This window comes from Ursus maritimus, unplaced genomic scaffold (genome assembly GCF_017311325.1).
Source record: "Ursus maritimus isolate PB19 unplaced genomic scaffold, ASM1731132v1 scaffold_30, whole genome shotgun sequence".
Lineage (NCBI taxonomy): Eukaryota > Metazoa > Chordata > Mammalia > Carnivora > Ursidae > Ursus > Ursus maritimus.
The window spans coordinates 6,698,339-6,709,261 of record NW_024425564.1 but is presented as its reverse complement, the minus strand read 5'-3'; the positions used below and the strand labels follow the sequence as shown (position 1 = coordinate 6,709,261).

The following is a 10,923-nucleotide window of genomic DNA, read 5'->3' as shown; positions in this document are numbered from 1 at the left end:
GGAGGACGTCACGAGAACCAGCCTTTTCAACAGACCCTACAAAAGCAGATGAGAAGACCGAGAAGCCCAACAGAGACGGTCTTTCCCCTAAGCAGGAACACCCCAGCCTCAGACACAGCAGAAAGGGCTCGGGGAGGCTGAAAAACAAGGCAGCACTGGCACGAGGCAGGAGGGAAGGGGAGGGACCAGCCCTGGCACCAGTGGGCGTGGCTCCACCCTTCCCACCTCAGAGCCATGGGGAGCCAGGGTCCCGGTGGGCTGCCCGGGGTCCGGGCTCCCTACACGGTGCTGCTGCTGCCACTGGGGACAAGCCGCCGAGACCCAGGGGCCCGGAGCTTCTTCCTCTGGGTGAGTATTAGTCCAGCAAGAGGCCCCAGGGAAGCCCATCCCTGGATCTGCCCCTGTATTTCCACTCAATTTTGAGGGCCCGTAAGTCTTCTCCCTGGTGCTCCTTCACCTCCAGGTGCTCAGCGGTCAGTCTGGGCTCACACTCAGTGACCAGACGGCGAACCCAACCAAGGATTGAGAGGAGGGCGGCGGCCCAGAGCCCTGCTGTGGAGCAAGCCAGCGTCTGCTTCTTGCCTTCCAGCTGCAGAGGATGCAGGCTCTGGAGAGGGAGCAGGATGCCCTGTGGCAGGGGCTGGAGCTGCTGGGGCATGGCCGGGCCTGGTTTGAGGGCCGTCTCAGGGAGGCACAGCAACGACAGCTGCATCTAGGGGCTCTTGGTGAGGTACGGGGCTGCTGTGCGGTGTGGGGGAGCAGGGACATGTGGACGCAGCCCGACACCACCCTGGAAAGGGAAGAGTTAACGGGCAGGGATGTGAATTGGAAGCAGCATTGTAATGACTGGATGCCACCACGTGTTAGGTTGGTGTTCATTGTTGGGATTGGAGGAGGCCGCCTGCATTCCATTCAGAGGGACATGGCTTGGATCACTCCATTGAGATGGGGCAGTGGCCTGGATTATTCCAATGGGTCAGGACTAGACAGGGAGGATCCATACAGAATAAGGAAAGGGGTACTGTGCTATGGCGGGGGGGAGGGGGAGTGGAGGAACTGGATTGTTAAAGAGATGGGAGTGGAGAATATCAGATTTTTCCACCTGCCTTGAGGGGGATCCAGATGGAGAAGATGTATGGCCTGTGGTGACAGATAGAGTGGCAGATGGATCTCACGTTTTCACCATATTGTTCAGCCTCCAACTCCTCCTCTAGAATTTTCTAACAGATTTACACTCAGAGCCTCGTGGCCCCCAGTTAGCCCAGATTCAAAAGGTGAACATGTGTTTGCAGAATCTGATTCAGGAGAAGGTGAGTTTATTGTTTTTCCTTTAGATTTTTGGGAAGTGCGGGTAGAGAGGGGACTCGGGATCAACACTGGTTTCACAGAAAAAAGCAAATCTCGCCCTCCTCCCCCCAGTTCTCCCCACATGCCTTAAATAAGGCTAATTCCTGTGCTGCCCAGGACTGGAAGGGAAGGCCAAGGAAGCAGAACTTACAGCAGCAACAGGTAAACTGTAGGGGAGTGGGGGGGGGAGGGCGGAAGCCCTGGCCCCTTGGGGGAGGGGGAGCACAGATGCCCACACTGTTTCTCTCCTCTTCTGCAGGAGTTGTCAAGGCAGCAGAAGGGAAGCATTCAGCCAAAATGGAAGACCGCTCAGCCGGGCTGCCCCAAGATGCAGCAGGGCCCAACCCGTGTGTAAAGCCTCCTCTGGGTTTCCTCATTTGGTGAGGGGGGAGGCTGAGTCAGAACCCCCAGTCTCCTCATTCTGCCTCTTAACAGATAAATGGCTTCATGGGTCAACTGAAGTCCAAACATCTTGGTGTAAAGTTTCTTCTCTGCAACTGAAAACTTCCATTTCATCTTCTCGCTGTCTTATGCCCTCAGTCTCCCTTATATGATATGCATAAATGATCTTTCTTTGAAATCCCTCTCTAGAGAAGACATGTTTATTGAAACTGTCCTTCAACTTTAAATACAAAAATAAAATAGGAGCTTCCTCAGAATTTCAAATAAGAACAGTTCTATAAATAAACCCCACTCCCAAGCGTAGTCTCCTCCCCATGCACCTCTCCTTCTACCTGAGCTTGGGAAAGCGTGAATGAGTAGTGGAGTAAAGAGATGCTGTGGAGAGATGGGAACGAACGTTCTCCAAAAAGAGGTATTTGGTTTGGTTCCCACCGGGGTTAGAGAAAGCGCACTGTGGGAAAATCCATTGTCCTCTGTCCCAATCTCACTAAGAAAGAGAGGGACAAGTGCACGAGAAGGAAAACCTCCATCGCAGCTGGGAGAGGTGGGGTCCCCAGGCCCATGTCACCTTCTCACCAACGGGGCAAGATTGAAAATAGCTCTGGAGACCCATCCCTCCTGTGTCACCAGGAGGCCAGGCCTAGCAGGAGCAGCACCCCTCCAACTGTGCCCCACCAGGGGTTGCCCACTCGCCCTCCCCCGGCCCTTCCCCAAGTCACCCAAGTGGAGGCCGGGCTGGTTGAGGGGAGGATGGGGCCAGATGAGTGGGCAGGGGCGGCCAGCGGGTCCTGGGGAGAAGGGGGAGAGACTGTCAGGGTGTCCGTACCCAAATTAAGCCTACAGCGACCTCTCCTGACCCTGCGTGGCCTGCGATGGGAAGTGGGGGTGCCTCACCTGCAGGGCCGGGCCCAGCACCAGGAGTCGGAGGAAGGCGTGGGTCGGGGGCACTGGGCTGGCCTCTCGACCTGTCGCGGTCACAGTCACCGCCACCACGGAGTCTGGCGCGGCTGAGTCCGGGACCTCCAACCATAGGCGTCCCCAGGCGGTCTCATTCGGTTCCAGGCGAACCCTGCCAAGTGGACACATTCACCGCGCTGAGGGCCCGCGAGCTGAAGAGCTGAGAGCCGAGGGGCCGAGGTGCCGAGCCAAGCCGCTTCGGGAGGGGAGGAGGGGCTTAAGGCACCAGAAGCCCCCATGCCCGGGAGCCAAAAGGTGGGCCAGAACTGAGCAGCAGGGCTCGGGGGCTGTACCTGGAGAGGTTGGAGGTGAGAGGGAAGCTGGGGCTGACAGACGTCCTAAGGTCGAGATCCTGAGGACCCGAGAAGCTGGCGACGCGGACGCTGAGCAGGGCCCTGCTGCCGGGGGCCAGGAAGCCCGGGGAGCCGCCGAGCTGCGGAGGAGGCGGGTCAGGGCAGGAGCCGCGGCTGCAGCTCTCTCTGGCCGGCCGCAGGCGCACCTTCCCCTGGCGTCTCACCTCCAGCAGGACCGGGAGCACGGTGCAGGGCTGGGGGGCCGCTCGGTGCAGGCGCCGCCCCTCTCCGTCCCGGCCGATCAACTCCAGAGAGAAGGGTCCCGCGGTGGACAGAAGCGCGGGCGGGAGCGAGGCGGCGAGGAGACCTCGCTCCCGCGGTCCCAGGGGCTCCAGAGGCACCCGGCCCCGCTCGGCACCCTCCGGGACCCCTCGAAGGACCACGTGGGAGAAATGCGGCCAAGGATCTCCGGGCTTGCGTCTGGAGCCCAGCCCTGTCACCTCTACCAGCAGCTGGGTCTGGAGGCCTGGGACAGGGGACGGGAGGGGAGAACGATGGTCCGCAGGACAGTCGGAGACAGAGAGAAAAAGACGAATGGTGTTTGGAATCAGGGTTATTCCTGGGGAGAACGGATGGAGAAAAGGGGCTACCTCTGAGGGATATTGTTGGGCAGGGTCAGGAGAGATTTGGGGATGCTGGAAACGTTCTAAATCTTGAACTGACAGGTGGTTACATGGGTGCAACTATACGAAACCCATCCGGCTGTGTGTATGATGGAGTTCAGCGCACTCCATTAGATATGTTAAAACTCACAAAAAATTAAATAGATAATTATATATAACATATATAACGGGGGCGCTGGATGGCTCGGTCAGTTAAGCATCTGCCTTCAGCTCGGGTCATGATCCCAAGGTCCTGGGATCCGGCCTGCATCGGGCTCCATGCTCAGCGGGGAGTCTGCTGCTCCCTTTCCTTCTGCTGCTCCCCCTGCTTGTGCTCTCTCTTGCACGTGCTCTCTCTCTCTCAAATAAATAAAATCTTTTAAAAAATAATAATGGACAAGTTGGGGTGGCGGGGCGGGTAGATATACCTGCAACTGGCTGAGTCAGGGGGTAGAGGCCAGGGTGGGGGCCATCCTCCATGGGAATCCCAAAGTAGAAGAGGAAGTCCAGGGATGTCTGAGCTGAGGACGGCCAAGGCAATCAGAGAACTTCCTGAGATGAATGTGACTGGTCGTGCTCTCTGAGCTCTGCAGCCTTCCCTTCCCAGGAACACCTCCCCCCTTACCTTGCACTCTCACCCGGGGCGTGCCCTCAGCTGTGACCTGGATCTCCCAGGTCCCTGTCTGGGGGGGGTCATGCACGGTAACTATCCAGAACTGCCCAAAGCGGCGCGTGTGACCTAGAGGCCCCTCGCCTTCCTCCTGGCCCTGGGAGACCCCTGATGGGAGTAGGAGAGCACGAGATTGGCACGTGAGACAATTCCCGTCCCTTAGTACGTCACCCTTCATCCTCCTCCATTCTTCCCTCTGCCCCGAGACACACACGGGGAAGTACCTGCAGGGTTCCTGATCCAGAAGCTGCTGACCTCCCTGTGGATCCGAACCGTGACCCTCTGGAGCAGCGCATCCACCCTGAACACGAGCGGCCTCCCAGACACCACAGCGGGAGGTTCCAGGGGAAGGGTAACCTAACAAAATGGGGGAGAAGATTAAGCAGTAAACGAGGTGGGAACAAAGACAGGAGAAGTGTGGAGACAGGAAGAAACTAAGTCACACATGAGAAGGGAGGCCCGTGATAGAGAGGGGCACAGGACCAGGGATGGAGTTACGGTCAATGACAAAGTAGAGGCAAGGGACTGAGGGTGAGGCAATCGCTTCTTGCCCCTCCTTAAAAGATGGCAGGACTTCCTGTGGTAGCCCTGAGGACAGACTACTGGAGGCCAAGGTTGGGGGACAGGGGGCAGTATTCATAGGGAAGGAGCTATGTGGAAGGTGGGTAGCCATGGATCTCAGGGGGAGAGAAACTTCCTTTCCCACCCTCTGACTGCAGGATTAAACCATTAACCTATGAGAAAGAGAAAGGCTGTGTCACCCACACCCGTAGTTCTCAGCTGAAAGAATTAGCCCCTCTGGTGCCCATACTTACTCACCAGGTCAGCCATGCTGTCCCCAACAATGGCGGCCACATCCTGAATGTGCTGGTCTTTGGTGAAGATGACCTCTCCTCCTGAGGCCAAGGCCACTGCTTCATAGGGCTCAAAACGCAGAGGGGATAAGACCTCACGCCGAGCTCGGCCCTGAAGCCTCGATGGGTCTTCAGTCACCAGGAACGTCACCTGTGACCAGAAGAGAGGCCAGTACTTGAGTACTCCCAGTGCCGTCTACCACTGTAAATGGGGGTCTCCCGTGCCCAAGCGATGCAGAGCTGATGACTAGTGGCGAGGTCCCTGTCTGCCCTCTGACTGCCGCTGCGGGGTCTCCCAGTGACACAGCCCCTAGGCCTTCACTTAGTCGTTGCCACTCTCTTGTAACTGTCACCATATGTCACCCACATAGCGGATTGTTGGCAACTAGTTCTCCAGTTCTTCAAGTGGCTTGTTGGCAACAGGTTCGAATATGAATTCAGCATCAGAGAAGGGATCCGGAAACGTTATACCCATTGTCTGCTTCTCCCGCCCCAGGCCAAGGCTGGTTCAGCCACCAGAGTGTGGGGCGATGCTCTTTACGAGACTGTCGTCACGGGGTTCCCCGCATCCCTGGGTGGCTACGTCGGGCCTCCCATCAGCTGTGCTCACTCTGCAGTGCCGCTCCTGAGTCAGGGATTCCACGCGGTTGGTGAGAATGGCGTCCTTGGGGGAGGCGTCAGTGAAGACAAAGATGTCGGAGCGTGGAGGGGTGTGCAGCAGAGCCAGCTGGCAGAGAGCGACAGCACTGCTATTACAAATGGCAGCAGCGGGGTAATGGGTAGAACCAGGGAGGAGAGAACTGAAGGAAACAGGACCCTGGAACCCTGGAGGGAAGCTAGGGGGACTAGGCTCTGAAGGTGGGGTGGGAGGTGGAGGTCCCAGGAAGGCTCTCGTTCCCCTTGGTGGTGGGACCTGGAAAGGGAGGGAGAAGAAGGGGAGGGGGAGGGCAGACCTCCAGGGCTGACAGGCACATTTCAGGCTCATCTCCACCCCCCAAGGCATGGATCTCATTGAGTTGTTGCCAGAAGCTGTCAGGGTCACTGGTTGTAAAGACAGGGCCAAACCCTGGGGAGGCAGAAAGGAGGTTGAGGTGAGTGAGGAGAGGGGTCCCTTATCCCTCCCTACCCAGGACCACCTCCCCGGTCAAGAGGCCTGCTGTGCTCCAGGGGTGAACAAGTATTGAAATAACAATATTCCCATATATTTATATGGGCAGGGCAAGGGCAAAGGCTAGTTACCCTTGGGGGGAAAGTGGACCTCATTTCCTTAGCAAAATGGCAGCATCTCCTGTGGTCCTGAGTGGGCCTCTATTGGGTATGTGTGTATGAAAAACACCTGGGGCCTCAGTTTTCTCACCAGAAAAGCCAGAAAAATAACAGTACTTACCTCAGAGTGTCATTAGGACTAAATGAGTTGATTTTGTAAATTTTAGAATAGTGCTTTGACCCATAATAAGTGCTAAATTCTTAATTATTCAAAACATCATCAAATATGTGTTAAGCCCATATTAAATGCCAGCTACTGTAAGATTTATGCAGGCAAATCGGACTCAACTCCTGCCCGTAGGGAATCCTCAGTCCTATGGGTATTTTATTGGATGGTCATTTCAACCCTAGGAGATAGGCAGGATAAGACAAGTACTGACCCATTTTATGGATGATGAAATTGAGGCCAAAAAGGCTAAATGATCAGCCTAACGATGCACAGTGACTGGTCGGCCCAGGTCAGATGGACTGACTTCCAGTTCAGTGGGGGAAGGAAATACACTATAACTAGCTGTCTCAGAGGCTTCATGGGGGCCTGCACCCACCAGCCCACGTCCTCATCAAACCTCCGGCTACAGGAAATGGAGAGAATTGAGAATGGCTGATTAGCATGGAAGCAGAGGCCCCTGCCTAAGCACGGACCGCGATTACCCTCATGTGGAAAGTGCTACTGTTTTGGAAACAGCAGAGTGGCCGATGGTTTCCTATATGCACACAGGTACCACAAAAGACTCAACCACAGGAAGCGTCACCATTTTGTTGAGGAAGTGGAGCCATGAGGCCCACGTCCCCATCAGTGGCATTCACCCCTTGCCCTGGACTTCCCTTCCTTCCACTATCCTCGCCAGACCGGTTACCTGGATCATGGAAAGGCACCAGGACGTAGTGGACAGGCTCCATGGGGCTGCCCCGTCGCTGTCCCACAATGTGGCGAGCCTGGATTTTGGCAGCATTGATCTCCTCACCCATGCTGCCCGTGGTGTCCAGGACGAAGCTCAGGCTGGAGGCCGGGCTGATGTCCAGCAGTCTGGGGAGCAGGCCGGAGACCCAGGGAAGAGTCTGCACGTTTGTCCCCAGCCCCTGTTCACTCAGGTCCCCCAGGAGCACACGTCCGTTGAGGAGTGCATCTCACAGAGGCCACTCACCTGGAGAAACCCTTGTCTCCCAGGCGGTTTCTCAGGAGACCGAAGGCCTGGACGGAGGCCAGAAGGGCCAGTTTTGCCGCCTGGAGGTGCAGCGTGTGGTGGGGAGAGAAGCCCGGGGACGTGCTATCCTTGTTGATGCCTCCCCGCGGTGGCTGGGAGCTGCTCCGGTCAAAACGGCCCCCATGGCTACACTTCCCTGGGTTGGGGAAAGAGATCTGGAGGATGAAGGTAAACAAGCCACTGCCTCCTAAGAAAACGAGGCCCTCTTTGACTTGCCTGATCTCTCAGTCTTCAGCAAAGGATCAGCAAGAAAGATGATGTTTTGTGGAGGGCAAATCTGGAGTAAATCTGGAGGGGTCAGTCATCACAGTACACGGTGGATCCCCTGATCCCTCCAGTCAGCCCCCCAAAGCTGCCGCTGGGTAACGGAGAAGTCTCACCGGCTGAGTGAGAAGATCTTCCCCTACCCGACAGTTCCCAACATCCTCGCCTTTTTCCAGGATGCAATGCCATTTCCCAGGAAATGGGACAAGGGCCTACAGTTCTGAGGTCCCCAGGGAGAGGGCCAGGGGAAGGGAAAGGACTTTCTCCCCTTACTTCTGCCTGGTACCTGGAGGTTTGGAGGGATGAGCTCCAAAGTAGCCAGACGTGAGCAGTGTAAAGCCCAGCAAATTCCCGGGGCAGCTCAACTCCTCACAATCAGAGCAGGTAGGATCGCCCACTGGGAAGAGAGGACAGGGGTCTAGAGCCCAGGATTCTGCCACCACTGACCTTTATCCCCATCCATCCAAACTTTGGCTTTCCCCCCAGTTGGCCAAAGCCCATATGTACCCTTCTAGGCTTTCTGAACAAAAACCTGGAGATCGTCTGGTGATGAGACTGAGTGTTTGAGATGGGGACTGTGCTAGGAAACCCAGAAGCGTGGGAAGCAGTACTGCAGGGACTGAGCCCTCTGTGAGCCGTGGACACGAGCCAACTTGTAGTGGGCAGGAGGCAGCTTCTGGTCATAGTTAGGTGAAAGGAAGAGGGACTGTATGCTCCATGCCATGTTGGTGGAGGAAGCCACATGAAAGAGGACTCAACTGAGGTCTGCAGACCTTGGTCCTGGCTCTGTCCTCCCCTGTGTGACCTTGGGGAAGCTATCTAAGTGACCTGGCCTTTGGCTGGGCTGGGGGACTTCACGGGTCGTTCCAGAGGAGAAGCAACCTCACATCCTATGTGACCTGAGGATGTGACAGCGGCTGGGTAGGCTGACAGGACGCGGCTCTGTGGGTTTCCCCCAGCCCCAGGGTCATGGTGGTACCTTGTGCCAGGCTCCGGAGCTCCTGCCTTGGCCAGAGGAGGTGAGGGTGTGGCTGCTGCTGCCCCAGTTCCACCCAGTTGCTGTGACTGTAGAAATCCTGGGGGGAGGGGGCAGAGGGGACTGTCGTCACAATCCCCAGCCCTTGCTCCCACTCCTTGGAGTTCCCCATCTGGAATGCCTCCTCTTACCCCCGCTGCTGCCGCTGTCAGATACCCCACGTGCCCTCCATGCCCTCTGCCTGTTGCCTAGGAGGGAGCTTTCCCCAAGTGGGAGTCTCCCAGCGTCTCCTCCCATCTCGCCCGGATCCCCCGGCCCACCTCAGACCTCTCGCTTCCCTCTTCTCTCCTGCCGAGCTGCTGCCGGCTGGAGGGGGGGCAGGGACGAGGGACCAGCCTCAGGGCTTTGGCAAGCAGTGCCCCATCCCTTCTGGAGCAGGGAGAGGTGTGATCAAGGAGGCACCGTGAGGAAGCCTCTGTCTGGGGGATGGGAAGAGCTGGAGTGAAGACCCCTTGACCATTTCAGGCTGTTCTCACCTGCAAAGCATGGAGCGCGGCCCCGAGGCGCTGGCGGGCCAGGGTGTGCTCCAGGGCTCTGGCCGCCACCAGGGCCTCCCGGAGAGCCCCTACCAGGCGCGTGCGCCCCTGGCCCAGCCGCTCGGCATCGAAGTGCAGGTCGGGGTCATTCCTGGATGTTGGCAGGAAGTCCTGGGCTGCGTTGGCACGAGACACCTCACCTAAGGCTGCTCGGAACCGCCGGGAAGGAAACCCAGGTCCAAAGTAGGCAGCAAAGAGGTCGTCGGCAAGGAGGGTGCGGCCCTGGAGAGAGGTTAGGGGACAGGGGCCCCTGGGATTGGACCATTGCCCGCATTTCCTCGGCAACTGTCACTCGGGTTAGGTGTGCCAGGAATTGAGAGTACTGGGCCCCACAAGGGAGCTGGGTCCTACGAGGGAGGGGCAATTCTGGACCTTTCTAAGGGGTGGGGATTCTTGATTTCAGGACCAGGACTCTTAGCTATTGTCATTGCAGGGGGTAGAGGTGGGGAGGCGAGTTAGTGGGGATGTCCCTTCTCTTGGCAAGCAGGGCCCTCAAGGAGTAGAAGTCCAGGGAACTGGGGAATCCAGCTGAGACAGGACCTGGGGACGCTCACCAGGAAGTCCTCAAGACGAAGTGGGGGCCGACCTGGGGGCGGCTGCTCCAGGAAGAGCTGCAGGGTGACGTTGAGGGCCGCCTCCTCGGTCAGGTCCTGGTGGGTGACGGAGCCCGGGGCAGCCAGGAGGCTCCAGATGTTGGGGAAGAAGGAGGATGTGGGGGGCAACAGCAGCAGCAGCAGCAGCGCGGACGGACTCAGGTGGGAGAGGGGCACGTCTGCTGGGAGCATGGCTGGGACATGGACCTGGGGGACAGAGGCTCTCAAGGGTAGGAAGCAGCTGCAAATCCAGGGTGGGTCTGGCTGTTTGTCTCCCTGGGCACCTGCTTTGCCTCGAGCACCTGACGGGTCACAAGCTGGCTTCCCCCCTCTCCCCTCTGTTGCCCAGATAACTTGAGGGCCTTATCAGGCTAATAGGGACAGACACCTGCAGGAGACGGGCTGAGGCTGCTCCCCTAGAACCCCCCCTCCCCACCCCCAGACTGATACCCCCCCATACCCCCGTACATACAGAAAGTCTGAGTCCCCTCTCCAGGCCTCTCCCCTACCTGGTTGCTGGGTCTCCGTAGGGCCGCTGCGGTGTGGCGTCACAGGGCACTTAGGTCAGAGTTATAATTAACCTAAGCGGGACTCAGTGGAGGGGGAGGGAGGCCTGGGCGGGGGGGGGGGCGGGCGCAGCACCGGCAGCCCCTGGCCCCTCTACTCATGTCCGCCCAAGGCCGCAAGCAGCAGCTGGCACCAGGGCGGGCCTCCCTCAGCAGCAGTGCAGAGGTGAGTGGAGAAGAGCTGGGAGGAGGAAGGGAGTGAGCAACATGACTCAGGCCTGGCTCAGTGCCAGGGACAGACCCAGACAGACGCACCTCTCTGCCCATCCAGC

The 10,923-nt window shown here is 58.0% G+C and overlaps 2 protein-coding genes across 2 annotated transcripts; one reads left to right on the top strand and one right to left on the bottom strand.

Moving 5' to 3' along the window:
* The first annotated feature begins 356 nt into the window (after window positions 1-356).
* On the top strand, window positions 357-1,808 carry SAPCD1 (suppressor APC domain containing 1). Its single transcript, XM_008711882.2, has 4 exons — window positions 357-730; window positions 1,215-1,310; window positions 1,420-1,509; window positions 1,607-1,808. Exons 1-4 carry the CDS (start codon window positions 599-601, stop codon window positions 1,700-1,702), a joined length of 414 nt encoding a protein of 137 aa, XP_008710104.1. The 5' UTR covers window positions 357-598; the 3' UTR covers window positions 1,703-1,808.
* Window positions 1,809-2,372: 564 nt separating this feature from the next.
* On the bottom strand, window positions 2,373-10,277 carry VWA7 (von Willebrand factor A domain containing 7). The gene is made up of 16 exons (XM_040645206.1): window positions 10,047-10,277; window positions 9,433-9,714; window positions 8,900-8,996; window positions 8,207-8,317; window positions 7,597-7,792; window positions 7,309-7,478; window positions 6,139-6,251; window positions 5,796-5,912; window positions 5,151-5,336; window positions 4,556-4,688; window positions 4,287-4,439; window positions 4,090-4,182; window positions 3,224-3,525; window positions 3,000-3,139; window positions 2,644-2,818; window positions 2,373-2,537 (listed from the first exon to the last, which is right to left on the bottom strand). Exons 1-16 carry the CDS (start codon window positions 10,275-10,277, stop codon window positions 2,373-2,375), a joined length of 2,664 nt encoding a protein of 887 aa, XP_040501140.1.
* Window positions 10,278-10,923: the final 646 nt, after the last annotated feature.

Coding starts and splice junctions, on each gene's coding strand:
- SAPCD1 (XM_008711882.2), top strand. CDS start 599: ATGCAGGCTCTGGAGAGGGAGCAGGATGCCCTGTGGCAGGGGCTGGAG. Junction 1,311..1,419: donor AGAATCTGATTCAGGAGAAG/GTGAGTTTATTG, acceptor TCCTCCCCCCAG/TTCTCCCCACATGCCTTAAA. Junction 1,510..1,606: donor AGAACTTACAGCAGCAACAG/GTAAACTGTAGG, acceptor CCTCTTCTGCAG/GAGTTGTCAAGGCAGCAGAA.
- VWA7 (XM_040645206.1), bottom strand. CDS start 10,277: ATGCTCCCAGCAGACGTGCCCCTCTCCCACCTGAGTCCGTCCGCGCTG. Junction 8,318..8,899: donor GCTCCGGAGCCTGGCACAAG/GTACCACCATGA, acceptor CTCTCTTCCCAG/TGGGCGATCCTACCTGCTCT. Junction 6,252..7,308: donor GGTGCCTTTCCATGATCCAG/GTAACCGGTCTG, acceptor CTGCCTCCCCAG/GGTTTGGCCCTGTCTTTACA.